Source organism: Coffea arabica, chromosome 9c (assembly GCF_036785885.1).
Source record: "Coffea arabica cultivar ET-39 chromosome 9c, Coffea Arabica ET-39 HiFi, whole genome shotgun sequence".
In the NCBI taxonomy this organism is placed as follows: Eukaryota; Viridiplantae; Streptophyta; class Magnoliopsida; order Gentianales; family Rubiaceae; genus Coffea; species Coffea arabica.
In genome coordinates, this window is record NC_092326.1 from 29,102,461 (window position 1) to 29,130,253 (window position 27,793).

The window sequence follows — 27,793 nt, forward strand, 5'->3', positions numbered from 1 at the left end:
ATATTTTTTATATTAGGGTTGCCACGAACTCAAAAAGGTCATGATGCGATTTAGGTGATAGCAGACCGATTAACTAAGACTACACATTTCTTGCCAGTTAATATGAAATACTCCTTGGAAAAACTTGCCAAACTCTATATGGATGAGTTGTGAGACTACATGGGGTACCAGTGAGTATCGTATCTGATAGGGACCCTAGATTTGTATCTCGATTCTGGCAAAAACTGCAAGATGCTCTAGGAACTAAGTTGAGTTATAGTACAGCGTATCATCCTCAAACCAATGGACAGTCTGAGAGAACTATTCAAACTCTTGAGAATATGTTGAGAGCCTGTATTGTAGATTTTGGAGGAAGTTGGAGCCAATACCTAACCTTTGTTGAGTTCGCATATAATAATAGTTATCACTCTTCTATTCAAATGGCCTCTTATGAAGCATTGTATGGGCAACGGTGCTGATCACCTATTCATTGGGATGAAATAGGAGAGAGGAAGATCATAAATCCAGCCACAATACCATGGGTTGAGGAAGCCTACGAAAGGGTAAAGGTAATTCGTCAGAGGCTTCAAACGGCCCAAAGCCGACAAAAGAGCTATGCCGATTGTTGGAGGAAGGATTTGGAGTTTGAGATAGGAGATAAGGTGTTTCTTATGGTTACTCCATTGAAAGGAAAGATTAAAGCAGGAAAGGGGAAAAAGTTACAACCGAGATACATAGGACCTTTCAGTATACTCCAGCAGATAGGAAAGGTGGCTTATCGATTAGATTTACCAACTAGTTTGTCTCGGATCGATGATGTTTTTCATGTTTCTTTGCTTAAGAAATATCATCCGGATCCGACTCACATTTTGCCTCCAGAAGATATTGAACTGGACGAGTCTTTGACCTATGAGGAATGACCCATTCGAGTACTAGATAGGAAGGTGAGGGACTTGAGAAATAAGTAAGTTCCATTGGTTAAGTTCTATGGAGACACCATAAGGTGGAGGAAGCAACCTGGAAGCTGGAGAAAGACATGCAAGAGAAGTATCCCGAGTTGTTTACGACTAAATGTATGAATTTCGACGTCAAAATTCTCTTAAGGGGGAGAGAGTGTGAGAACTTGTAAAATTCCTCATATATTTTCTTAAAATTCCCTTTTATTTGGAATTTATTCCTTTATAATAGCCTTACTACTCATTCACTTCCTCAATAATTGCAATCAAACATAGAATCAAGGGTTTTTCCTTTCATTTTCTTGTTATCATAAATGAGGGTTTTGCGTCTTTTGGTAAAGTGAATAATCGGTGTGGAGTGTGTACTCAATTTGGTGATTGAGAGTGAGTTTTAGATAAGAAAAAGTGTATGTCTAGAAGTAATAATCATAAGTGAGTGAATCATAAGTTAACACTCTAGTACACGCGATTCAAGAAAAATCGGTATGAACTGACGTGTACCGTTCGCTACCGATTGAATACACCATTTGACCTCCACTTTATTACCTTAATATCCTTGTTATTATTTCATAAATATCGGCCCCTTAATTAGCCTTGAGAGGGCCGAAATTGTTGATTAAAAATAAAGGAAAAAGAAAAAAACTTTATGACTTAATCTTGGAGTGACAAGTGGCAACCATCCAAGGGTTGTTTGACCAACCAATTTCCTTCATTTTTATCACCAAATTCACTTCATTTCCTTTTCATTTCTGCACATTTTGGCCGAACTTGAGGGGAGAAGAAACCAAGTGAGCAAACTCCAACTTCCACCTTGAATCATCTTAGTTTGAGAGAAATCACCCAATCCAAACCGATTAAACTTTCATTTTAGTACTTAGGAAGCTTTGTGTTGTAAAAGTTGTGGAAGAAAGGCGTGTGGTTCTCTCCTACAATGATGTGCGACGGATCTAGACGAACACCAAGTTGGGTTGATTTGCGGAACTTTGACCCTTCTAGAATCACAAGCCACGAACTAAGGAGATTCCTTAACCCAAGACTAGCAAGTTTAGTGAACCAAAAGTATAGATAGAAGAACGCCACAATCAAGGAGACTACTTGATTGATAAGTTCGATGAACAACTTGAGATTAATTCTCAAGTATTCAAAGGAAATTCTCTTGAGGCCAGAGAGAAGGAATAAACTCACGAATATTTTATAAAATCTGAATCCCCTTTAATGAATGAAAACCTAGGCTATATATAGCCTTACAAGACTCAAACCCTAGAATGTCCAATGGACGACCTTGCCCTTCATTAAGGGTGAAAATATCTAACAACTAATTGACTAAAATTAAGACTTTGAATTCGGCTAAAGTGAAGTGAAAATTGACCGAAATTATTAATGCTAACAACAACTAATAATGGTAACTAAAACCCTAATTAGCAAGCTAGTGCTCCGTGAACTAGTCTTCACTTGGTTCTTCCATTTGAAGGAAAGTGTATAGAGTAGTTTCTCCATTATGTAATCCTTCAATGGTCCTCAAGTCATCACCAACTCGTTCTTGAATCGTGCAAACAAGAGCTTGAAGTGAATCTTGAATTCTCCTAGCACGCGCTCTTGTAATTGGACCACTGGGTATTTGCATGACCTGAGCACTAGAAGTTTGAGCAGCCTTGAGTCCCTCCTCATTAGTCCCCTCCTCTTGAAGGTAATTTGTCCTCAAATCAAACTCATCGCCTGCATGAAAAGGACTCAGGTCAGATACATTAAAAGTAGCATGTACCCCATACTCACCTGGAAGTTCAAGTTTGTAGGCATTGTCATTTATACGCTCCAGGACTTGGAATGGACCATCTCCCCGTGGAAGTAGCTTACTACGCCTTTTGACTGGGAACCTTTCTTTGCGCATGTGTATCCATACCCAATCGCCAGGCTCAAAGACCATCTTGCGGCGCTCCTTGTTGGCACTTTGGATGTATTGAAGTGTACGCTTCTCGATGTTGGCTCGCACCTTAGTGTGTAACTCACGTACATATGCAGCTTTGTTCTTACCATCCAAGTTAACTCTCTCATGAACAGGTAAAGGAGTTAAATCCAAAGGTGTGAGAGGGTTAAAACCATACACAATTTCAAACGGCGAATAATGTGTAGTAGAATGAACAGTGCGATTGTATGCAAATTCCACATGTGGTAAGCAATCTTCCCAAGATTTAATGATCTTTTTTATAATTGCGCGCAACAGGGTAGATAAAGTCCTATTAACCACTTCGGTTTGACCATCAGTTTATGGGTGGCTAGAAGTAGAAAATAGCAATTTAGTACCTAGTTTACACCACAAAGTTTTCCAAAAATAGCTAAGGAATTTGGCGTCCCTATCAGAAACAATAGTGCGTGGCATGTCATGTAATCTAACTATCTCACGAAAGAATAAATCTGCAACATGCTTAGCATCATCTATTTTAAGACAAGGAATAAAATGGGCCATTTTGGAGAAGCGATCAACTACCACATAGATTGAATCATGTCCTTTTCTAGTCCTAGGTAGTCCAAGCACAAAATCCATTGACAGATCAACCCATGGTTCATGTGGAATTGGCAAAGGTGTATAGAGACCATAAGGGTGTACCTTTGATTTGGCTTGGTGACAAGTCACACACCTTTCAATGTGCCGTTCTACGTCACTCCTCATGCGTGGCCAGAAGAAATGCTCTTGGAGAATCATTAAGGTCTTGGCAATGCCAAAGTGTCCCATTAGTCCTCCTCCATGAGCTTCTCTCACTAGGAGGGTGCACATGGAGCTCTTGGGAATGCAAAGCTTGTCCTTGTAGTATAAGAACCCCTGAGAGATGAAATAGTGCTCACGAGAGTGTCGTGGCAAGGAGACAAAAATCTCACCAAAATCTGAGTCAGCTGCATAAAGATCTTTAAGGAATTCAAAACCAAGCAACTTAGCGTCTAATGTAGTGATAAGGGTATGCCTTCGCGAGAGGGCATCAGCCACTACATTCGTCTTACCTGTCTTGTATTTGATCACAAAGGTAAAACTGTCAATGGAGGTAATCCATCTTGCATGTCGCTTGCTCAACTTGTCTTGGGACTTGATATGCTTGAGCGACTCATGATCTGTGTGCAAGACAAACTCACGAGGGCGAAGGTAATGTTGCCATGTTTGTAGAGCTCGCACTAAGGCCAGTAGTTCCTTATCATAGGTTGAGTAGTTTAGAGCAGCTCCATTCAACTTCTAGCTAAAGTAGGCAACTAGGCGGCCCTCTTGAAGTAAAATAGCTCCAATACCTATACCAGAAGCATCACACTCTACTTCAAAAGCTTTGTCAAAATTAGGTAAACTAAGAACAGGTGCATGTGTGAGCTTGTGTTTAAGTAATTGGAAAGACTTAGCTTGCTCCTCTCCCCAATGAAATTGCACATCTTTCTTGATAATTGATGTAAGTGGTGCAGCTATTGTGTTAAAATCCTTGACAAAATGCCTATAGAAGCTTGCCAAGCCATGGAAACTTCTCACCTCACTTACATTGGTAGGGGTTGGCCATTCACTAATAGCCTTCACCTTTTCTTGATCAACATGAATTCCCTGCTCACTAACAACATAGCTTAGGAAAACCAATTGATTTGTGCAAAAGGTACACTTCTTAAGGTTAGCGTAGAGGCTTGCCTTGCGAAGTGCATCGAGAACCATTTGTAGATGCACAACATGCTCATCTAGAGTCTTACTATAGATCAAAATGTCATCAAAGTAAACGACCACAAATTTACCAATGAAAGAACGTAAAACATGATTCATGAGTCTCATAAAGGTACTTGGTGCATTGGTTAGCCCAAAAGGCATGACCAACCACTCAAAAAATCCATGTTTTGTTTTAAATGCAGTTTTCCATTCGTCTCCTTCTTTCATGCGAATTTGATGGTAACCACTTTTCAAATCAATCTTAGTAAAAATGATAGCACCATGTAATTCATCAAGCATGTCATCCAAACGAGGTATGGGATGGCGGTACTTTACCGTTATGGCATTAATCGCCCTACAATCAGTGCACATTCTCCATCCTCCATCTTTCTTCGGAACAAGTAGAACTGGTACAGCACAAGGGCTTAGACTCTCTTGAATCCAACCCTTACTAAGCAACTCCTCCACTTGTTGTTGTTGCTCCTTGGTTTCCTCAGGATTGGTCCTATATGGTGCCTTGTTTGGAAGGGAAGAGCCAGGAATGAAATCAATTTGATGTTCAATTCCCCTTAATGGAGGCAAACCATTAGGTATATCCTCAGGAAAGACGTCTTGATACTCCTGTAAGAGGTTAGTAATAACACTAGGCAAAGAAGCATCAAGAGCATTAGTGAGTAAGGATTCCTTGCCAAATAAAATAAATAAAACCTGATTAGAATGCAAGGCCTTTCTCACATCTTTCACCTTGGCAAGCATGCTGGGTTTTCTCTCCTGTGTGGGCTCGAAGACTGAATGAAAGTGATCCAACTTGCTTGAAGAAGGGTCGGCCAACACTAATTTCTTAGCTTTGGCGTTGTCCTTCTTGGTGGTAGCATGCAAGTCATACTCCTTTTGTAGACTAACTTGATCCTCATGTACTTGTTGAGGTGTAAGAGGTGCAAGTGTAATCTTTTTACAATTATGCATAAAAGAGTATTTGTTCAAGAAACCATCAAAAGCGAGTCTTTTGTCAAATTGCCAAGGACGCCCTAAGAGTATATGTGCAGCTTGCATTGGTACTACATCACACATAACATCATCTTCATACCTACCAATGCGAAAAGTAACCAAAACTTGTTTATGAACACGTACCTCTCCACTGTTGTTTAACCACTGAAACTTGTAGGGACGGGGGTGCTCACTAGTTGGCAAGTTTAGTTTCTCCACCATCAATGCACTAGCAACATTAGTGCAACTTCCGGGGTCAATTACCAAACTGCATACCTTGTTGGTCACATGGCACCTCGTGTAAAAGATGTTGTCACGTTGAAGTTCATCTTTACTAGCTTGAGTAGCTAGTGCTCTCCTTGCTACCAATCCAACTTTGTCTTGAGTTGGAACTTCCTCTATCTCATCTTCCTCTTCAACCAAGGGAGGCATGTCTTTGTAATCCTCCTCTTCATCATCAGTGACAATGTCTCCATTTGGTAGGACAAGTATGGCCCTTGGGTTTGGACATTGCCTTGCAATATGCCCAACTCCTTGACACCTCCAACATTTGGTGTCACGATTCCTAGGTTTTGAAGTTTCAATTGTTGGCTTTGAAACAACCTTGGAGTCGGTTTTGGTAAAAGGTGGCCGTGAGCTTGACCCTTGATCTTGCTTCGGCTTTGGGGGGTTCCAAGCGTTCGGACCTCTCTCCTCCCTCCTGGGCTGGAATGGTCGAGTAAATGGTTGTGAATTAGTGTTATAATTTCTGGTGGTACCCCTCCGCTTTAGCCTTTGCTCAATCTTGATAGTCTTGTCCACCATATCGTCTATCTCCACATAGTATTGAAGCTCAAGTTGATCGGCTATTTCAACCCTTAGACCACTGAGAAATCTTGCCATTGTAGCCTCTCGATCTTCTTGAATATCAGCTCTCAACATGGAGATTTCCATGTCCTTGTAGTAGTCCTCAACTAGTCGTTGACCTTGCGTCAAGGTTTGAAGTTTTTGGTACAAGTCTCTATGGTAGTGACTTGGTACAAATCGCTTCTTCATAAGTCTCTTGAGCTCAGTCCAAGTGGTTATAGGTGGTTCACCACACCTTCTCCTGCTGGTAGCCACTTGTTCCCACCAAACTATGGCATAGTCGGTGAATTCTACTATGGCAAGTCTCAATTTTTGTGCATCGGTGTAGTCATTACAATCGAATACTAACTCTACCCGACTCTCCCATTCAAGGTATGTATCCGGGTCGGATTTGCCTTGGAATGGAGGAATCTTCATCTTAATCCCTTTGATTGCATCACCAATTGCTCTTGTGTTTCTCTTCGGTCTCCCTTGCCCGTATGCCTCACGGTCCGAATCGGCATTGGAGTCACTAGATTCCTCCAGGGTAGATTTTCCCCTAGATTTCCTAGAAAAAACCCTAGATGAACTTAGTTGATCAATCTGCTCATGGATCGTTTCCAGTCTTTGGTCAAATCTCCTCTGCATTTCCTTCCACATAGCATCCATTTTAAGTGATAACTGAGCAATGGTAAGTTCATTTTCCTGAGACATGGTGAAACCTGCAAAAACTTGACAAATTGTTAGTAGAAAAGGCCTCACTCGCTCCCTTAAGTGTTTCACTCCTCTCGTGTTTTCACTCAAGTGCCTATGTCCCTCTAATGCACTCACTAATTCACTCCTCAAGTCTCTCGATCGTTTCCTTTGAAGAAATCAGAAATTATCTCAAAAAAATTCAATCAAACTTTAACCAATTAGCTCCCAAATCAAAGGACAATAGTAGAATGGAAAGCTCAAGGATGGATTTGGTAAGAAATGGAACAAGTACAATGATGGAGTTTCCCAAGTGTTTTACTTAATTTCCTAATTGATTTTTTTTTTTGGAAACAAGTTAGGTGTTGTACTTATTTGGAAATTTCCTTAAAGTCGTCTAACCAAATCAGAATTGTTACCAAAAAAATACCAGATTTCCTTTCTCTTTAACCTTCCTAAAGTCGGCTGCTAACCAAGTGCCAAACAGTTTTTTTTTTGGCAGTTTCCTATTCTAACCGAAACTATCCTCTGAAAATTCCAGAATTTCCTCTTCTTAAATCCCTCTCAAAGTCGGCTAGAACTTCCTAAAAATTTTCCAGATTTGGTAGCTTCCTCACCTCTAAAATTTTCCAGAATTTCCTCTTCTTAAAACCAACCCTTGCCTCCCAAAAAATTTCGTCCCTTACTCTCCCTCAAGAACAAACAATTCGGCCCCCTCCTCTTTGTTCCACACAAGGATAGTTTCGACGCTTGGTTCTAAACAATGGCTTCACAAGTTGACACAAGCGACGTCACTCAAGAATTCCCCAAGCGGCCTGCTCAAGAAATTCCCAAGAGGTTTACTCCTAAGCCAAGGAAGCCCCGTATGGATGCAAGGATGTACAAGAAACTTTTTATACGAAGAGAGGTGCAAATCTTCAAGAATCAAGATGGTCAAGATCCTCACAAGTCTCAACGGGTGATACAAGTGATCAAGGCTCAAGGTGCTCAAGATTTTCAAGAAGAAGTTGGTCAGAATTAACCCTTCCTTTGCCTTAAATTTCTGTTTTTTTTTGCGGATCAAATTCAAGGAACAAAGTGTAGCAAATCAGGTCTTGGCAATAAAGAATCAAGTTCCTTCCTTTTTTTTTGTTTCTTGTTCGGCCTTGTCCTAGCCGATTGTGTGTTTCCTTTTTTTTTTTTTTTTTGAATCTACGAACACAATTACTCGGCTGTTTTTGGGTAAAATTCCAGAATTTAATGTCAATCCAATGTTCTCCTTCAATCCTCCAATAACTATCAAGACATGTATCAAGGTTTCGAGACTTCAAGATTAGTTTCAAGAAACTCAAGAAACCCTAGATTATTGTAGTCCCTCTTCAAGATTCCAACCCCAAACAAGTTTAACCACAAAAATCAGTTTAAGAAATTAATGAAAACAACTTGGTGGAATAAACTAAAGTTTGGATAGATTTGGCAAGAAACCTGCGCCCAAGGAAACCCTAGTTGCAAGTGAAAACCCTAGCCGTCGCAAAAAATTTTTTTTTTTGTACTAACCAGATTATCCAAAGACAACCACAGCTAAGCTTGGAGGCAGATTCCAAGAAAATTCACGCAACAAAATAACGCACGAAGTGTACAAGAATCAAAAGAGAAAAATTCAATAAACGATGCAACAAGGAAACAAATAAGATGCGGCTGCTTTCTTGTTTTTTTTTTTTTTTGTAATTGTCACACGGATTAACACAAGGAAAGACACGACCAGATTTGAAGAAAATACTAGAAAACTTACGAAGAAAAGAAAAGAAGAAAAACAAAGAACCCCAACGGGATATACTTGATGTCGTCGACTAGCTCTGATACCAACTGATGTGCGACGGATCTAGACGAACACCAAGTTGGGTTGATTTGCGGAACTTTGACCCTTCTAGAATCACAAGCCACGAACTAAGGAGATTCCTTAACCCAAGACTAGCAAGTTTAGTGAACCAAAAGTATAGATAGAAGAACGCCACAATCAAGGAGACTACTTGATTGATAAGTTCGATGAACAACTTGAGATTAATTCTCAAGTATTCAAAGAAAATTCTCTTGAGGCCAGAGAGAGTGAATAAACTCACGAATATTTTATAAAATCTGAATCCCCTTTAATGAATGAAAACCTAGGCTATATATAGCCTTACAAGACTCAAACCCTAGAATGTCCAATGGACGACCTTGCCCTTCATTAAGGGTGAAAATATCTAACAACTAATTGACTAAAATTAAGACTCTGAATTCGGCTAAAGTGAAGTGAAAATTGACCGAAATTATTAATGCTAACAACAACTAATAATGGTAACTAAAACCCTAATTAGCAAGCTAGTGCTCCGTGAACTAGTCTTCACTTGGTTCTTCCATTTGAAGGAAAGTGTATAGAGTAGTTTCTCCATTATGTAATCCTTCAATGGTCCTCAAGTCATCACCAACTCGTTCTTGAATCGTGCAAACAAGAGCTTGAAGTGAATCTTGAATTCTCCTAGCACGCGCTCTTGTAATTGGACCACTGGGTATTTGCATGACCTGAGCACAGAAGTTTGAGCAGCCTTGAGTCCCTCCTCATTATACAAGCACTTTTTTGGATGGTATCTTGGCTGCCTTTCCTTTTTCCCTTCTTAATCTTGCTAAAGTTTGGATAGAAACTCTTAATCTTGGTTTATGACGGTTAATTATTGAGTTTTGAATGATATGGTGTTTAGCTAGGGTTTGATATTTTCAGTTGTGATTATTGTTTTTATATAGTATATGATGGTGGTGAGCTTGGATAGGGACTTGGGGTAGTGATTCAAGACATAAATGTGATTTTCAAGCATTGAATCATCAAATTCCAAAAATTGTAGGCCAATCTGTCCTGTATATTTGAGTATGATAGAGGCTGAGTCAGGTCTAGGTCAAAACAAAAAGTTGTAGGGAATGGAGTTATATAGATGCCTGTGAAATTTTAGTTCAATCGGAGCACTGTAACATATGAAATGAAAGAATTATCCCTGACTGCCAAATGCCCTTTTTGCATGGGCAGTGTTCTATTTTCTTTGACATTGCACATTTTGGCCGGCTGTCAATGTCCTTATAAGACTTATAGGTCTATGTCTTAGTTTTGAAATGGTATAAAGTGTACTCCAATCTGATAAGCGTAGCTTCAGTTGTGACCAAAATTCTATAAGACGTCAAATCTACTGTTTAGCTATTTGCCTTTAAAATTGATTTTCGGTTGCATTGCTAGACTTGTCTTGTAATTGTATGACATTGAGCCTATTTGAAGGGCTATTGTATTAAGATTGTTTATGTGTGAAGTTGGGACTGAATTGATGAAAATAATGAAGCCATAAATGGCTGAAAAATTGCGAAATACAAAGGGCATGCCGCCCAAATTTTCACTCAAAGGTTAGGCGTGTGTACCTGCGCGAAGATTTGAGGACGAATTGAACTTGATTTGTCTAGAGTATTCGAGTCTACTTTTGTAGAGATATATAAGTTGGAATTTGGCTGAAACTCATACCCTCGGGAAAAATGAAAGTAACGACTAACAAAAATACGTTATTTTTGTCTTTTCGACTCAAATGGGAATTTCAAAGTTTTACTCAGTTTATTACCAAAAATAAAAGAGCGAGCATGAGTTTTCTAGGACATGAAATCAAATGAGTTTCAATTACTTGTTTTTTGTTAAACAAAACGCTTAAGTTTCGAACTTTAGTCGATTTCAAAGCTCTTAAACGATGTTTTATCGCAGATTTGGACTCCAAATCAGGCGTAATACCTGAACGTGATCCGAAGAAGCACTAAATCTTTGATGAGTGCCATATTCTTGTTCATTGATTGAAATTGACTTGATGTATATGCATATAATTCGTATCTTGTTTGGAATTCCAGAAACCCTGTGGCTAGTTAATCGAGTCGAGCTGGCAAGGGCTTGGTCGATTCGATAATGAACCCTGAGTCTTTAGTTTTGTCGAGTGGAGTGTTATCTCCTCGACTAATCAGTATACTCGAGTATTACCACCAGTGTTTATCTTGGAGTTTGGGCCCGATAAGGGGTTTGGTTGGTGGACGGAGATTGGAGTTAAGTGGTATACTATTGGACTAGTTACCTTACTTGAAAGTTGACGGAGTGTCAACTGCTATATGATCAAGCTATGAACAAGAGCAACTGTATCCTTTTACATGAAATGCTGAATATTTAATGTCTAGTCATCCGAAGTGTTTTTGCTTATTTTCTTGATTTGTTAATGTTCGCTACTTTATTATTATGATTTTGGCACTTGTACTTATTGGTCAACTTGCTATTTGGGACCTCACTGAGTTTTAACTCACTCTATTAGTTTTGTTTTCCCTACAGGGGGTACGAGTTAGGCGTGAGACTTGTACAGGCTAGCGTAGTCTAGTTTTTGGAAAGTTTGTATTTTTACTCACACTAATCGCTCAATTAGGATTGAATGTATTTAGAACTTCAATCTTTTGATGTATTTGGGATTGTATGGAAGTTTGAGATAGAAATGAATGTATTTGTATGTTTTAAATTTGGCAACTGTTGTTTTATTTACGTTAAGAAGTTGTGAATTATATTATCTGAAATAATCAGTGAGTCCTAACGAGAGTTGGGCAGGCGGTCCGCTTAACTCTGGGGTATGCCCTAGGGGAAGGTAGGGTCACCACAGGTGGTATTAGAGCTTAGGTTTGAAGTGATCTAGGTAGATTGAGTGATTTATACCAAATATTGTTTGGTTACAGTTTGATTATGATAGTCTAGAGTTTCACACTCACGAATAGGTGTTTAACCTAGAGTTATTTGTCTAACTTGCTCATTCTCGCGATGTTACTTGTAATGTAGGCTATGGGGAGTAAAGATGCCAGTGGAAGTGCCGGGCCATCTTGGCTAGCACCTACCGGTCAGACGCACCTTGAGGGGCCTATCTGTTGCGTACTTACCTACCAGGAGAGTTCTGGTGGGCCTATGTGTCGGTGGTCTCCAACACGTAAGATCCGACACTGTGACTGCTGAAAGACTTACTCCTACCCTGATAGGGTAGTACTTACAGTTGATGATGAGAGGAGACGATTGGGTAGCGCCAATCGTAGGTGCCAGACGGAGATAGAGCATCTACAGGCAGTTCTCCGAGTACGGGTGCTAGGATCCGAGAACTTGAGTCTTTGGTTCTTGAGGAGCAGGAATGGACTAATGTCTTCAGGGAGCAGGCTCAGGCGGCTAATGCCCGCCTTGTTCAGGTAGTTAGAGATGTGAGAGACCGGACAGACCGTATTTTGATAGAGTGCGGGGCCCTAGTGGAGGATGTGGCACAGGACTTGGCCAAGAAGGGTCAAGGGCATGCGGTCCCTAGTGATCCTGAGGAGGACCCAGAGGAGAAGCCAGTTGCACCTGTGGAGTCGGTTAGGTCGGCGTCTAGTTAGACCCCTAGTTTAAGGTTTTAAGGAATTTTTGTGAGGTAGTTAGAGACATAATGGGGTGGACACGTCCCCTTTTGTTTTTGAATTAGACGTATTAATGTGGATGTATCTAGGGTTTGTTTTTGTTCTATGTCTCTTGGCTTGTGCAGTACTTTCTACCTCATTGGCTATGTGTAACATGTTTATTTGAAATGTGTTTTGTTGCCTCTGCTTTATGATTTGGACATGTTTTATTTGAGTTGTACTTTATTTTGTTTATATTTGTATAGTTAATTAGTATTTATATTTATATAGTTGATAAATCAAGAAGCATGGAAGGTAGAAGAAGTCAGGATCAGGGAGCTACTCGAGGGCGCAGTTCTAGCCATGGCCGTGGAGGTAGATAGGAACGGGAACCTATGCAAGAACCGAGAGAGAAAAGAGGTGAAACAGTTGAGTCACAACCTGTACCCCAAGTGGAAGGGGGGATCAGGTTGCAATGGTGATTCAACAGATGACCAATATCCTTGCTCGTTTGGTAGAACAATAGGGTCAAACCCCTGTGAATCAACCTAGGGATCTCGAAATAGGGCAAGATAAGGCCCTAGAGAGATTTCAAAAGTTTTCCCCTCTAAAGTTTCTGGGAGGCCGGACCCTGAAGTGGCTGAGAGATGGTTAGAAACAATGATCAATCTATTCGCCGCTTTAAATTATGTGGAGGATAGACAGGTGTAATTTTCTATTTTTCAGTTTGAGGGACCAGCCAGTGCATGGTGGAATGTAGTGAGGGCTAAGTGGGAGAGAGAGGGCACTGCATGGATCTGGTTGAATTTTGTGCGGGAGTTTAACGAGAAATACCTCCCACCGATAGTTCAGGAAAAAAGGAAAGATGATTTCATTAAGCTCCATCAAGGAACTCTAAGTATATCTGAGTATGAGACTCAGTTCACTAAACTATCGAAGTTTGCTCTCGAGTTGATAGCTACGGAGCAAAGGAGGGTAAGGAGGTTTGTGCAGGGACTCAATGTAGAGATACGGGAGGCCTTGGTGGCAGCCTAAATTAACACTTTTACGGAGGTTTTGGAGAAGACTCAGAGAATAGAAATTGCGAGGGCACAAGTAAGGACTTTTCATGCAAAACGGAGAGGGACGTCTGGTGGAAATCAAGGGCCGGCACATAGTGATCGATACATGCCACACCCTAAAGCCGATCGTGGAGCTGGAGGTGGATGGTTTACAGGAACATGTAGAGAAAGTGCTTCGAGGGGAGCCCAAAGTCAAAGGGGACAGGAGAGAGGTGTCCCACAGGGAGGCCAGACATCCGCCCCCCGAGTATCGTGTGGGTATTATGGGAAATCGAACCATACCGAGGATAATTGATGGAGAAAAGCTCGAAAATGTTTAAGGTGTGGAAGTACGGAGCACCAGATTGCTATTTGCCCATTAATCAGTGATGCTCAGTCGGCTGGCAAATCGAACCCTAAACCAACCAATGTAGGAGGGACCAAGTCAAGGGTGCCAGCCAGAGTGTATTCTTTGGACCAGCGATCGGTACCTGAACCATCGGAGGTAGTGGAAGGTACGATTCATGATTTTCATCGTTTAGCCAAATTTTTGATAGACCTTGGTGCAACCCATTCTTTTGTTTGCTCCACATTTATGTGTGGAATTGACGTGAAAGTCGAAAGGCTACCATATGATTTAGAAATAAGAACACCTACGGGTAATCAATGCTTATTTGCCAACGAGGTATATAGAAATTACGATATTTGGGTTGGTGAGCGGAAATTAGTCGTTGACCTTATAAGTCTAGCCATTAAGGGGTTATTTTAGGAATGGATTGGCTACCTCATTATCATGCACGATTAGATTGTCGTATGAAGGTGGTTGAGTTTTGCATACCGGGTGAGGCAACTTTAAAACTAGACGTGAGGGGTATGTTACCTTCATCAGCCTCATTTCGGGAATAAGGGCTAAGAAATTGCTTAGTCATGGGGCATGGGGTTATCTAGCTTTTCTAGTTAACACTCCAGGAGAAAAGATTCAGTTAGAAGATATGCTGGTGATTAATGAGTATCTAGACGTGTTTTCGGAGGATTGGTGTTATTGCCACCCGAAAGAGAGATTGAATTTAAGGTTGACCTAGCACTTGGAACTATTTCCATTTCAAAAATCCTTTATCGAATGGTGCCCGCTGAATTTAAGGAGTTAAAATTTCAATTACAAGACTTGCTAGAACGGGGATTCATACACGAGAACAAGTCACCTTGGGGCGCTCCAGTGCTATTTTGTCAAAATGGAGAATGGGAGTTTAAGATTATGCATTGATTATCAAGGGTTGAATGCAGAAAACATTAACAACAAATATCCTTTGCCTCACATCGATGAGTTGTTTGATCAATTACAAGGGGCTATAGTGTTTTTTAAGCTGGATCTTTGACAGGGATATTACCAATTGAGAATTAGAAAGGAGGATGTGCCAAAAATGGCCTTCAACACTCGATATGGGCATTTCGAGTTTGCAGTAATGTCTTTTGGTTTAACCAATGCCCCAGCGGCCTTCATGGATTTAATGCATCGGGTGTTTAAACCTTTTTTGGATAGGTTTGTGGTGGTGTTTATTGATGATATCCAGATGTATTCGAAGACCAGGGAGGAGCATGAACAACACTTGAGAATAGTGTTGCAAACCCTAAGAGAGCACCAGTTGTTTACTAAATGTAGCAAGTGTGAGAACCCGTAAAACCCTAATATTTTTCCTAGGGTTTATTACCCCTTAATTGCATAATTTTTGCATTTTCGGGCTTAGAAATATTTTCTGGTAGATTTTATGCATAATTATAGTTTTAAGATGATTTTTCTAGTATTGGAGAGTTTTTAGAAAATTAAGAGTAAATAGTAGACGTGGGACCCACTAGTGCGAAAAGTTCGGAAAAATTCGGCCAATAAGGTTAAGTTTCGGATACTGTGTAAAATTTATCGGGTGTTAAGAGATAAGTAGAATGTGTGAAGTGATTGATGTGAGAGGGAAAAAGAAAGATAAGAATGCATTAATGAGTGTGACAAGTGTCACAATATGATTGGTTGGACTTTATGGTTTACTATTCACATTTTTGACTTTTGACCAAAATTAGTTAATATCTCCAAAAATTCACAAAATTCACCATTTTCTTACCTTGTGTTGGCCGGCCCTCTCTCTTGCAAGAAGGAAGAAAGTTCATCAAATTTCAAGCTTCCATCTCACTCAATCTTCCATAAACAAGAGCTTAGACTAGATTTCACTCCATAAAAACCTTTCTTCTAGTGCTAATAAGTGTATTAGTGAAGTTGATTTGAAGAGCTAAGGTGTCCACAATCCCTATCTCTCTTGATTTCTTGGTAAGTGATGCTTGAACACCCTACTACATCTAATGATGCTTATGTTTGGCTTAGAAGTGGCTAAAGTGGTGGATTATATGATTTATTTCTTGGTTTGGCTTGATTTGGTGAAGTTTTTAATTTTATGATGAATTTTCTGGTTTAATATGAAATGGATGTTGTAGCCATCTTTGATGATTGGCAATGGACTATAATGATTCTAGTAGGTGTGAATTGTGGATAAATGCAACCAATTTTGGATTTGAAGTGAATTGTGAAAAGTTAGGGTTCATAATCCCCTAATTCTGTCCGGTTTTAGATCATAGGGTTAGAGGCCGAATTGGACTTTTCTCAAAACATGAAAGTTTTAGGTATTGATGTGTTTGAGATGCCTGCAAAAGTTCAGGTCATTTGGATTAGTGTAGAGTGAGTTATGTCGGAATTACTGTAGCTGTTCTGCTTTGGTCAGAATGCGAAAACTGCATTGGTATTTGGCTATTTTGACTGGAATTGGTTTGGATTTTGAAGTTGGTGTCTTCTGATGAAATGTAACTGGATGTCTTAGCTAACATATGCCTTTGGAATTTAGGCATTTGGACTTGTATAGACTGAGTTATAGTAATTATAGTTTTGTGTGATTTGCAAACCTGTTTTGGGAATTCTGGTATAGTATTTTGCATATTTGACCTAGTTGTGTTAGGAACTGGATTGAGTGACCTTCTACATTGTTGTAGCTCTATTTCTTGGCTTCGAAATGGTGGGTCTTACACCCCCATCCGATAATTGTAGTGAGAGTTGTGCCATTACCGCATTATGAGGTCAAATCCGGTTTTCTTATCAAGGCCTAAGTTAAAGCCCTTTCTTAATTTCTGGTTTGCTATCATGCTTGTATATGTTTATAAAACCCTATTGGGGTTGTGAATTGGTGTTGTTTATGGCTCGGTATGGAGTCTTATTATATGTGTTACATGTTCTAGGGCGTGACGGTAGCTCACGACGTCTTGGTGATCGTGGTGCATGAAACACCATTTACTTGGTTGGTGAGTATACTACTCACTTATTTATTACAATGTGACTTCGTGCTATGTGAATTGTTGCCTTGAAGGCTTATTTGGTTATTGGAAATGATTGAGGTGGGGGTGTACCTGACCGCCCTCACCCCTTGTAATTTCCTTTATAGCTATTTACCGTTTTACTGAAATACTGCATTTGTTATATGAGATACTGAATTCCATGTATGGAAACTGAATTGGTGTCGTTTGGGACGATTGTCCAACGGCTTTACTGTATTACTGAGCTCAACCCCGTTTGGTAGTCAATTGGATCGAGCCGGCGAGGGCTTGGTCGTGAAAATTGTCATGCCACGGGGACTGTACTGAGGAACCTTGTAGTAATGAGACTCTCGGTTCCGGTAAACTCGAGTATTACCAAAATGACTGAATGGAGTGCGGGCCCGGTTGGGGTATGATGGGTGGAAGGATGGAAGTTAAGCGAGGTCTACGGTTGTTTGGTACTTTTAAAATTGACGGAGGGTCAATGGGGTTGGATCAAGATTGCAAGCGTGGAAATGGGCTCTTGAGAGCCGACTGTATCCTTTCACTGATTTGCTTTACTTCGAAATTGCATACTTGAATTGAATGGTTATGCTTATGTGATCTTGACTGCTATTGTGATAGTTGCTCACTGGGCTTTAGCTCATTCCGTGTCATTTGTTTTCCTTACAGGAGAATGAACATTTTGGAAAGATTGTGATAGTTGGATGACAAGTTGAGCTTTGTACATGTATTTTGAATAGCTCCTTGAGGGTGAAAACCCTAAGTGTTTTGATTCCACCAATGTTTGGTGTGTAATTGGCTAGTGATATATGTATGAACTAGATGGATATGTTTGGTAGGCCGTTTGGCTTGTAAATGTTGATTTCCAATGTATGTATATGCTTGTTTGTGGTTTGGATAAATTTCGGCTTCGATTTTCATTTTTTTTTATTTTACAATTTTGACTTGTTTGCGCGCAATGGTAAGTTCCGGAACGTAATAGATCGACGTAAACTGAACCGTTAGTCCTGGCGAGAACTGGGCAGGCAGTCCGCTAACCCCTTTGGTTCGCCTTAGGGGAAGGTGGGGCTGTCACAGGTGGTATCAGAGCCTAGGTTTGAATTAGCCTGGGTGTTATAGGAATGCTTGACTTGAGGATTCTATTGTTTATGCCTATTAAGTGTAATCATATTATTTCTTCCTTTGCTATAGGATGGATGCGAGTGGTGACCCGAGTGACCGTCCGGCAGGAGATCGTCCTCGTAGTACGCTGCCGCCAATTAAGTATCAATTTAGGCAGAAGGGGGCCGTGGTGCGTTGGAGCCCGGCCAGCCGCATTCGACAGTGCGAGTGCCGTAGCAACTACGCCTATCCAAACGCTCTAGTGTTGACGGTGGCAAAGGAACGTGCGGAGTTTGCTAAGGATAATACTAAGCTGGAAGCTGCGGTTGCTACATTGGAAGCTGAGGTGACTCAGGCTAGGGCAACCAATGAGAAGCAAGCCGCACGTATCATGGAGCTAGAGTATGACGTGCATGAGGCCGAGGATCGAGTCGATGACCTATGTGATCAACTGAGAGATGCACGTGAGCGCGAGACTAAGAGAGCTCGCAAGGTCAGGGGTCGTGCTGAGGCGATCCTTAACTTATGCGACGACGGACTCGAGGAGTCTAGTGATGAGGCCTCGTATGCTGGGGCCGAGGCGGGGGAGGAGTCTACCCCGTCGCCTGGATCCCAGACCCCGGCGACTGACTAGGCCAAGACTATTAGGCATCTTTTGGATAGTGGTGGCTTTTGTATGTACATAGGGATAGGGATAGAGCCTTAGCTAACCGTTTTGGATGTAGAGTTAGCTACGTGTAAATCTCTTTTGATAGGCCTATCCTCAGGGGGGAATCGTTTGTGTTAGTACGTGCCTTGGCCGTACTTGACTGACTGATTGTATATATGTGTTTGACTTGTATATATGGGTGTTTGTGCTTATGTTTGCAATGTATGAATGTGTGTTAATGTGAAAGTTTTGCGTATTATTTACATGCTTTAATACCGCTTTGGTTTAGTACTTCTGCCTAGACCGAGTGAACTTATGGAAGGTACACGGAGTGGCCGGGGACGTGGGTGCGGAACTAGACAACCCACACCGGTTAGAGAAACTGAGGAAACCTCAACTGGACCCAATCCTGGACCGCAATTAGATCCGAATGTACAAATAGCTGCCGCTATGCAGCAAATGACCAACTTACTCGCACAAGTAGTGCAACAACAGGGCCAAAACCCAAACCCTAACCTCGGGAACCCTGGTAACCACGTCGAGAGCGAGGATAGAGCTCTCGAACGTTTTCAAAAGTTTTTCCCGCCGAAGTTTGTTGGGGGACCTGACCCTAATGTGGCTGAGAAATGGCTTGAGAAAATGGTTGATATATTCGCGGCCCTACACTACCCGGACAAACGGCAGGTCACATTTGCCGTGTTCCAGCTTGAGGGAGCGGCCCATTCCTGGTGGAACGTAATTAGATAGAAATGGGAGCGGGAGCTGACACCGAGGACTTGGGTGAACTTCATCCGAGAATTTAATGCCAAGTTTTTCCCTCCTCTAGTTCAGGAGAGGAAGGAGGACGAGTTTATCCAGCTCCGGCAAGGGGCTCAGACTGTGGCGGAGTACGAGAGTCAATTTACCCGCCTGTCCAAATTCGCGCCTGAGCTAATCATGACTGAGCAAAGACGAATTAGGCGCTTTATTCAGGGTTTGAACGTTGAGATCCAGAAAGACCTCGCGGCGGCTCAAATCATTACGTTTAGCGATGCAATGGAAAAAGCCCAACGGGTGGAAAGTGCACGGCTACAGGTCCGAAGCTTCCAAGCTAAGAAGCGTGGTTTTCCTGGGAGTACGTCTGGACAAGGTGAGAAGAGCACTCCCTCGAAATTTGGACGAGGAACGGGTGGTGGTCGACATTCTGGGTCAGGCAGAGGGACTCCATTTAGGGGTGGTCAAGCTGGGCGAGGACAAAGAGGAAACGCTCAGAGTGGTTCGGCTTCGGCACCTCGAGGTCCCTGTGGGCACTGTGGGAAGCTGAACCACACCGAAGACAACTGCTGGAGGAAACAGGGGAAATGTCTGCGGTGTGGAAGTGCGGACCATCAACTGGCTACGTGCCCGGTCCTGAAACAAGACGGAAAGGGGAGTCAACTACCGTCGAGGACCAATACTGGATCAGCCAAGGGAGACGGATCCAAACCGAAGGTGCCAGCTAGGGTATACTCCTTAGAGCCCTATCAGGTCCCAGAGTCTTCCGAGGTGGTGGAAGGTACGATCCCTATTTTCCACCGCTTTGCCAAAGTTTTAATTGATCCTAGTGCCACTCATTCGTTTGTTAACCCTGATTTCATGTGTGGCATTGATATAAAACCTGCTAGTTTACCCTTTGACCTAGAAGTTAGTACACATACGGGGAATCAACGCTTGGTGACTAGTATGGTTTATAAGGATTGCGATGTATGGGTTGGTGAAAGGAGGTTTTTAGGGGACCTGATTAGCTTGTCCATTCAGGGGTACGATATGATTCTGGGTATGGACTGGTTAGCCAAGTATAACGCCCAATTGGATTGTAAAACGAAAATAGTAGAATTTCGCATTCCTGGCGAGGCAACCTTAAGGCTGGATATAAGGGGTAGGTTAGCCTCATCTGCTCTCATTTCGGGCATTCGAGCTAGGAAACTGATAAGTAGAGGGGCGCAAGGATTTTTGGCTTTCTTAATTAATACCCCTACGGATAAGTTAAAAGTAGAAGACGTGGCTATAGTGAGGGAATTTTCGGATGTATTTCCTGATGAGTTAGTAGCCTTACCTCCGGAAAGGGAGATAGAATTCCGAATAGATCTTTTACCTGGAACAGCACCTATCTCAAAAACCCCTTACCGAATGGCACCTGCGGAACTTAAGGAACTTAAGTTGCAATTGCAAGATCTGTTGGAGCGAGGTTTCATTCACGAGAGTGAGTCTCCTTGGGGAGCTCCTATTCTATTTGTGAAGAAAAAGGATGGAACGTTGAGGATGTGTATTGACTATAGGGGGCTGAACAACGTTACGATCAAGAATAAGTATCCACTGCCCCACATCGACGAGTTGTTTGACCAGCTGCAAGGAGCAGTGGTCTTCTCCAAGTTGGACCTCCGACAGGGATACTACCAGTTGTTAATAAGGAAGGAGGACATTCCAAAAACTGCCTTCAACTCGAGATACGGGCACTACGAGTTCGCCGTTATGCCCTTTGGACTGACTAATGCTCCCGCCGCCTTTATGGACCTAATGCATAGGGTTTTCAAACCCTATCTAGACCGATTTGTCGTGGTGTTCATTGATGACATTTTGGTTTACTCTAAGACACGTGAGGAGCATGAGGAGCATTTGAGAGTGGTGTTGCAGACATTGAGGGAACATCAACTGTATGCCAAGTTTAGCAAATGCGAGTTCTGGTTGGAGAAGGTAGCATTTTTGGGTCATGTGATCTCCCACGAAGGTATTTCGGTGGACCCGGCGAAGGTTGAGGCCGTGACAAATTGGAAGAGGCCAGAAAACCCCACAGAAATTCGTAGCTTTCTAGGGCTAGCTGGGTACTACCGAAGGTTTATTAAGAATTTTTCCAAACTGACAGGACCTCTAACTGACTTGACAAAGAAGCATGGCCAGTTTATCTGGAACGGCCGATGCGAAACATGTTTTCAGGAATTAAAGAAAAGATTGACCATGGCTCCGGTACTGGTCTTGCCAAAGGGAGTGGACGGGTTTGCAGTATATGCGGACGCGTCGCGAGAGGGATTGGGATGCGTTTTGATGCAGAACCGGAATGTGATTGCTTTCGCCTCTAGGAAATTGAAACTTCATGAGCAGAACTACCCGACTCACGATCTAGAATTAGCCGCAGTTGTCTTTGCACTGAAAAATTGGAGGCATTACCTATATGGGGTGACTTTCGAAGTGTATTCGGATCACAAAAGTCTTAGATACCTTTTCTCCCAGAAGGAACTGAACATGAGGCAACGAAGGTGGATGGAATTCCTGGAAGATTACGACTGTACGATCAATTACCATCCGGGAAAGGCAAATGTGGTAGCAGATGCCTTGAGTCGTAAGGTGCAAGTAGCAGGACTAATGATTAAGGAGTGGGATTTGCTAGAATCCGTGTGTGAGTGGAAACCCTGTTTTGGGAGTCATAAGGTGATATTTAGCAATGTAAGGGTGACCTCCACTCTACTGGAACGTATAAAAGAGGCGCAAGGCAAGGATTCGATGGTACGGAAGTGGAGAGAGAAAGTGGAAAAAGGAGAAACAACGGACTTCAATTTGAGTCCTGAGGGTATTTTGAAGTATCGAAACCGAATAGTGGTACCAAAGGAAGAGTCGTTGAAAGCAGAAATTTTGGAGGAAACTCATCGGTCCAAGTATACAATCCATCCGGGCAGCAGCAAGATGTATCAAGACCTAAAAGGAACCTATTGGTGGGACAACATGAAGAGGGAAATCGCTCAATACGTGCAGAAATGTCTCATTTGCCAGCAAGTGAAGGCAGAGCATCAAAAACCATCGGGTCTGTTACAACCCTTGGAGATACCCGAGTGGAAGTGGGAAAACATCACCATGGACTTCGTTTCAGGTTTACCGAGGACGCAAAGAGGACACGATGCCGTTTGGGTGATCGTTGATCGATTAACCAAGTCGACCCATTTCTTGCCGGTGAACATGAAGTATTCAATGGACAAGTTGGCTCGACTGTACATGGATGAGGTTGTAAGACTACACGGTGTTCCTGTGAGCATCGTTTCCGATCGGGATCCACGGTTTGTATCACGATTTTGGCAGAAATTCCAAGAAACCCTGGGGACGAAACTCAACTTGAGCACGACCTATCATCCTCAGACGGATGGCCAGTCAGAACGGACGATTCAAACTCTCGAGGACATGCTACGAACTTGCATTCTGGATTTTTGAGGCAATTGGGGTCAGCACATGACCTTGGTAGATTTTGCGTACAACAATAGCTTCCATTCGTCGATTCAAATGGCTCCGTACGAGACTCTTTACGGACGCAAGTGCCGCTCACCGATTTACTGGGATGAAGTAGGTGAAAAGAAAGCACTGGACCCGGCAACCATTCCATGGATGGAAGAGGCTCAGGAAAAGGTCAAGTTGATTCGGCAACGACTTCAAACAACTTAGAGTCGACAAAAGAGCTACGCGGATAATCGAAGAAAAGATTTGGAATTTGAAGTTGGGGACCATGTATTTTTCAAAATCACACCTTTACGAAGTCTTACAGCGGGGAAAGGAAAGAAGCTTCAACCACGGTACGTCGGACCCTACAAGATCCTTCAGAGGGTTGGAGCGGTCGCGTATCGATTGGAACTGCCATCCAGTCTATCTCGAATCCAAGATGTATTTCACGTCTCGATGCTGAAGAAGTACCATCCTGACCCATCCCATGTATTGCAACCGGAGGATATCGAAGTAGATGAATCGCTTGCCTATGAAGAGAAATCAGTCCAAGTACTCGATCGAAAAGTCAAAGAGCTCCGAAACAAGAAGATTCCGCTAGTGAAAGTGCTATGGAGAAACCACGGAGTTGAGGAAGCTACCTGGGAAGTGGAAGATGAAATGCGAAAGAAATACCCAAACCTTTTCGGGAATTAAGGTGAGAAATTTCGAGGACGAAATTCTTTTAAGGGGGGGAGAGTGTGAGAACCCGTAAAACCCTAATATTTTTCCTAGGGTTTATTACCCCTTAATTGCATAATTTTTGCATTTTCGGGCTTAGAAATATTTTTTGGTAGATTTTATGCGTAATTATAGTTTTAAGATGATTTTTCTAGTATTGGAGAGTTTTTAGAAAATTAAGAGTAAATAGTGGACTGGGACCCACTAGTGCGAAAAGTTCGGAAAAATTCGGCCAATAAGGTTAAGTTTCGGATACTGTGTAAAATTTATCGGGTGTTAAGAGATAAGTAGAATGTGTGAAGTGATTGATGTGAGAGGGAAAAAGAAAGATAAGAATGCATTAATGAGTGTGACAAGTGTCACAATATGATTGGTTGGACTTTATGGTTTACTATTCACATTTTTGACTTTTGACCAAAATTAGTTAATATCTCCAAAAATTCACAAAATTCACCATTTTCTTACCTTGTGTTGGCCGGCCCTCTCTCTTGCAAGAAGGAAGAAAGTTCATCAAATTTCAAGCTTCCATCTCACTCAATCTTCCATAAACAAGAGCTTAGGCTAGATTTCACTCCATAAAAACCTTTCTTCTAGTGCTAATAAGTGTATTAGTGAAGTTGATTTGAAGAGCTAAGGTGTCCACAATCCCTATCTCTCTTGATTTCTTGGTAAGTGATGCTTGAACACCCTACTACATCTAATGATGCTTATGTTTGGCTTAGAAGTGGCTAAAGTGGTGGATTATATGATTTATTTCTTGGTTTGGCTTGATTTGGTGAAGTTTTTAATTTTTGTGAGGCCCCAGTCCGTTCTACGTTGATATATTCATTAGCTGGGCGGTAACGTTTGGTTTTAGGAGTATTTCGAAAACCCTATGCAGGGATTAAGATTTAAAGCCCTACTATCCAATTATTCCATAATAAGTGCAAGTGAGCCTAGAAAGTAGGGTTTCACTCTTCGGTTTCAGCATTGGAGCAAAATTAGGGTTTTTGTGATTTTCGCCGGATGAAATTTTGGTACGGAAAAAGGATCAAATTTGGTGATTAAAAGTGACTTTTAAGTGAGAAATAATATGTAATTAGGAGCAATAAGATAAGATTAGTGAATAGGAAGTAAAAACCCTAGTAGGTGTGTTTTAAGAAAAAACGGCGCGAACCGGCGGGTCCCGCGCATTACCGATTGAACGCACCAATTGACCACCACTTACTTGCCATGCAAGTTTACCACTAATAGAGCAAAATATCTTCCCCCCTCTTAGCTTCTTATTGGCCGAAAATTAGTGGTTCAAAATGCAACAAGAGAGAGAAAATTGTGTGGTTGTGATTCAACCAAGTGTTAACCAAACTTGTGGCTAGAATTAATTCTTATTTTTTCCAACCTTCTTATAAGACAAATGAAGCTTAATCTTCCTCATTCTTTTCTCTCTCTTGGCCGAAATTCTCTCCAAAGGAAGAAAGAAAAATCTCTCTCAATTCCTTGTCCTAATCTTGCTCAATCTCATAAACTAACCGGTTAATCTTGAATTCCTTCCATAAAACCTCTTCATTTGGTATTAGTAAGTTGATTGGTGAAGTGTTTGTGGAAGCTAAGGTGACAAGCAACTCCCTCTCTCTTGTTTTACTAGGTGAGTAATGAATGAACTCTCTCCTTCACCTAATGAAGCTTAATTCATGCTTAGTGGTGTTAAGAGATGAAAAATTATGGTTTATATCTTGATTTGTGGATGATTTAGTGAAGTTTTATATTTATTGGGATTTTTCCTGTTTTAATATAAGCATGATTGTGTGGCTATATATGATGGTTGGAAATGGTATGTAATGATGCTAGATGGTGGAAAAAGTGGAAGATTGCAAGTGATTTCTGTTTTGAATGAAATCTGGAAAATTGGGGTTTCTTGGTTCTTCATTCTGTCCGAATATTTTGGTCCTAGATAGAGGCCGAATTGGCCTTGGCTTAAAACATGAAAGTTGTAGGAAATGACATTTTATAGGTGCCTGTAAAATTTCAGGTCAATCGGAGTAGCGTAGAGTGAGAAAAGTCGAAAATACCCTTGCTGTTCTGGTTTTGTCCGAATGTAAGAACTGCACTTGTAATTGGTGATTTTGGATAGGATTACTTCAGAATTGGTTGTTCTAGTCTTCTGATGAAATGTAGCCCTGTTTCTAAGCTTTCGTATGCCTTTGAAATTTCTGAATTTGGACTTAAGTAGGCTGAGTTATGCTGTTTGCACCAGGTTGCGGTTTGTTCACCTGTTTTACGATTCTGGTTTAGTATCTTACAGTTTTGACCTAGTTACACTCGAAACTGGGTTAAGTGGCCTTCTTCAACGTTGTAGCCTTTTAAGTGCTGAATCTACCTGTAAAATTACAGGTCAAACGGATTAATGTATTCCGAGTTATAGACAAAACCCTCAGACCTGTTTTAGACGTCCGTTTGTGTACGTTTTGCATTTCAGTTTCTGCCGTGCATTTTTCCGTTCTGATTCCATACGATCTGGGTGTCGACTCCTTCATAAGAAATTTAGATCTTGGTCTCAGCTTCGAAACGGTATAAAGTACGTCGAAAACCGAGTTCCGTAGCTCCTGTTATGATCAAAACAATAACGCTCGTCAGAACTGCCTTGTATTTGGACAGTTCTGACGGGTACGTTGACACTCGATTTTCGTTCTGTTCTGAGTGGATTCAGGTCTTGGCCAAAACATCAAAGTTTTAGCCTTATGTCTCAGCTTTCTAACGCCTTTGGAATTTCTTGATTTCGATTTCTGAGCCGTGAGTTACGGCCTTGCAAACAGGGCATGTTTGGTAACTTGCCATGAAACAGCTGGCACTATTTCGTGCCTTTTTGACCTATACCTATTGAGATCTGGGTTGAGATGTCTTCATGAGAATTGTAGCCCTTCCTCTTAGCTTCGAAACGGTATCTCGCTCACCTTGATCCGACACTCCTAGCCTAACTTTCGACCAAAACGGTTTAAGATGGCCGATTTGGCCGTCCCGTTTGCCGTTCCGCGCGCGCGCGTGTGCCCCTTTTTGCCGTTTTCGCACTTGCGCGTGCCAATTTTGCCGTTTTGCTTGTTTTACGTGTGTGAGTAGCTGTTTGTGATATATTGTGACACAATCTTCGATTTCAGACGGTGGTGAACTAGGCGGAGCCGGTGGGGCCCACTACTAGCCAACCAACGAAGTGATTTCCGCTTTTGTACTACTTTTGTATTTGGAGTAAGTATTCAGGCCGCTTTTGTATGTTAGTTGCTTATGTGTTTCGATATGTATGAAGAGGGTACTTAGACGAGGGTGTACTTTATCGCACTCGCTCTAAACCCTAATTTGCACACATATTTGTACATGGCTTATGTATATGAGCAATTTTGGAACTAAAACCCTTGAGCTGGTGGCTCAGGGTGACTTTTGAATAATTTTGTGAATTTTGTGAGTTTGAGGTTGAACTCAATACCTAGATGGACTATTCGAGCCGGTTAGGGCTTGGTCGAAGTCAGTCCAACTTGGTTTGAGGTCACCAAGTTTGTGAACCCGGTTCGCTGAGTATGTGAACCAATTTTGTGACCCGAGCTTGTGACTCAAGCTCAAGTTTGTGATTTCGTTCGCCTGGGCAAGTTTGTGAGGTGACTGGCCAGTGAGGGTGATAAGGTGTTCGGTGGGTGTACAAGTGGAGTTCTACGGACCTTATGTATGGTCGACGGAGTGTCGACAGGAGGTCACGCATGGCAACGACTTGGCTTTGGAGCCACCTGTATCCTTATTATGTGATGTTACTTTTCTGCTTTTGCTTTACTCTTATTGAGTAACTGTGGTTACGTGACATTTACGCTTTTGCCCCTGTTTACTTACTAAGCATATAGCTTACCCCGTTCCTTTTGTTTTCCTTAGCAGGGGCCGACGCGGGGACTTATGGGCACTTACACTAGTATTGGTTTGTCATAGTTGGACAATTAGGATGTTTGTTTTTATTGTGGTGGTTTGTATAAGGACCCTCCTTAGGGTCTACCTTTTAGTTTTGGTTGTAATTATAAGGGTGTAATAGTTTGAGCAGGTACTTTTGGAGAATGTAATTATAACCTTTTTGGGATTTGTATATAGTATGTAAGGTACTCTTTTGGATTTTCTGGTTTTTATCGCTTTAAGGTTTGAGTCCTGGCGCGAGCTAGGCAGGCGGCCCGCCGATACCCTT

The 27,793-nt window shown here is 41.7% G+C and overlaps 1 protein-coding gene across 1 annotated transcript; it reads right to left on the reverse strand.

The window, feature by feature from the left end:
• Nucleotides 1-411: 411 nt before the first annotated feature.
• Nucleotides 412-7,125, reverse strand: LOC140014166 (uncharacterized). Its single transcript, XM_072064579.1, has 8 exons — nt 5,731-7,125; nt 5,308-5,547; nt 4,936-5,220; nt 4,447-4,506; nt 3,328-4,113; nt 2,709-2,982; nt 2,563-2,651; nt 412-462 (listed from the first exon to the last, which is right to left on the reverse strand). The coding sequence occupies exons 1-8, from the start codon at nt 7,123-7,125 to the stop codon at nt 412-414; spliced, it is 3,180 nt and encodes a 1,059-aa protein (XP_071920680.1).
• Between the last annotated feature and the right edge of the window lie 20,668 nt (nt 7,126-27,793).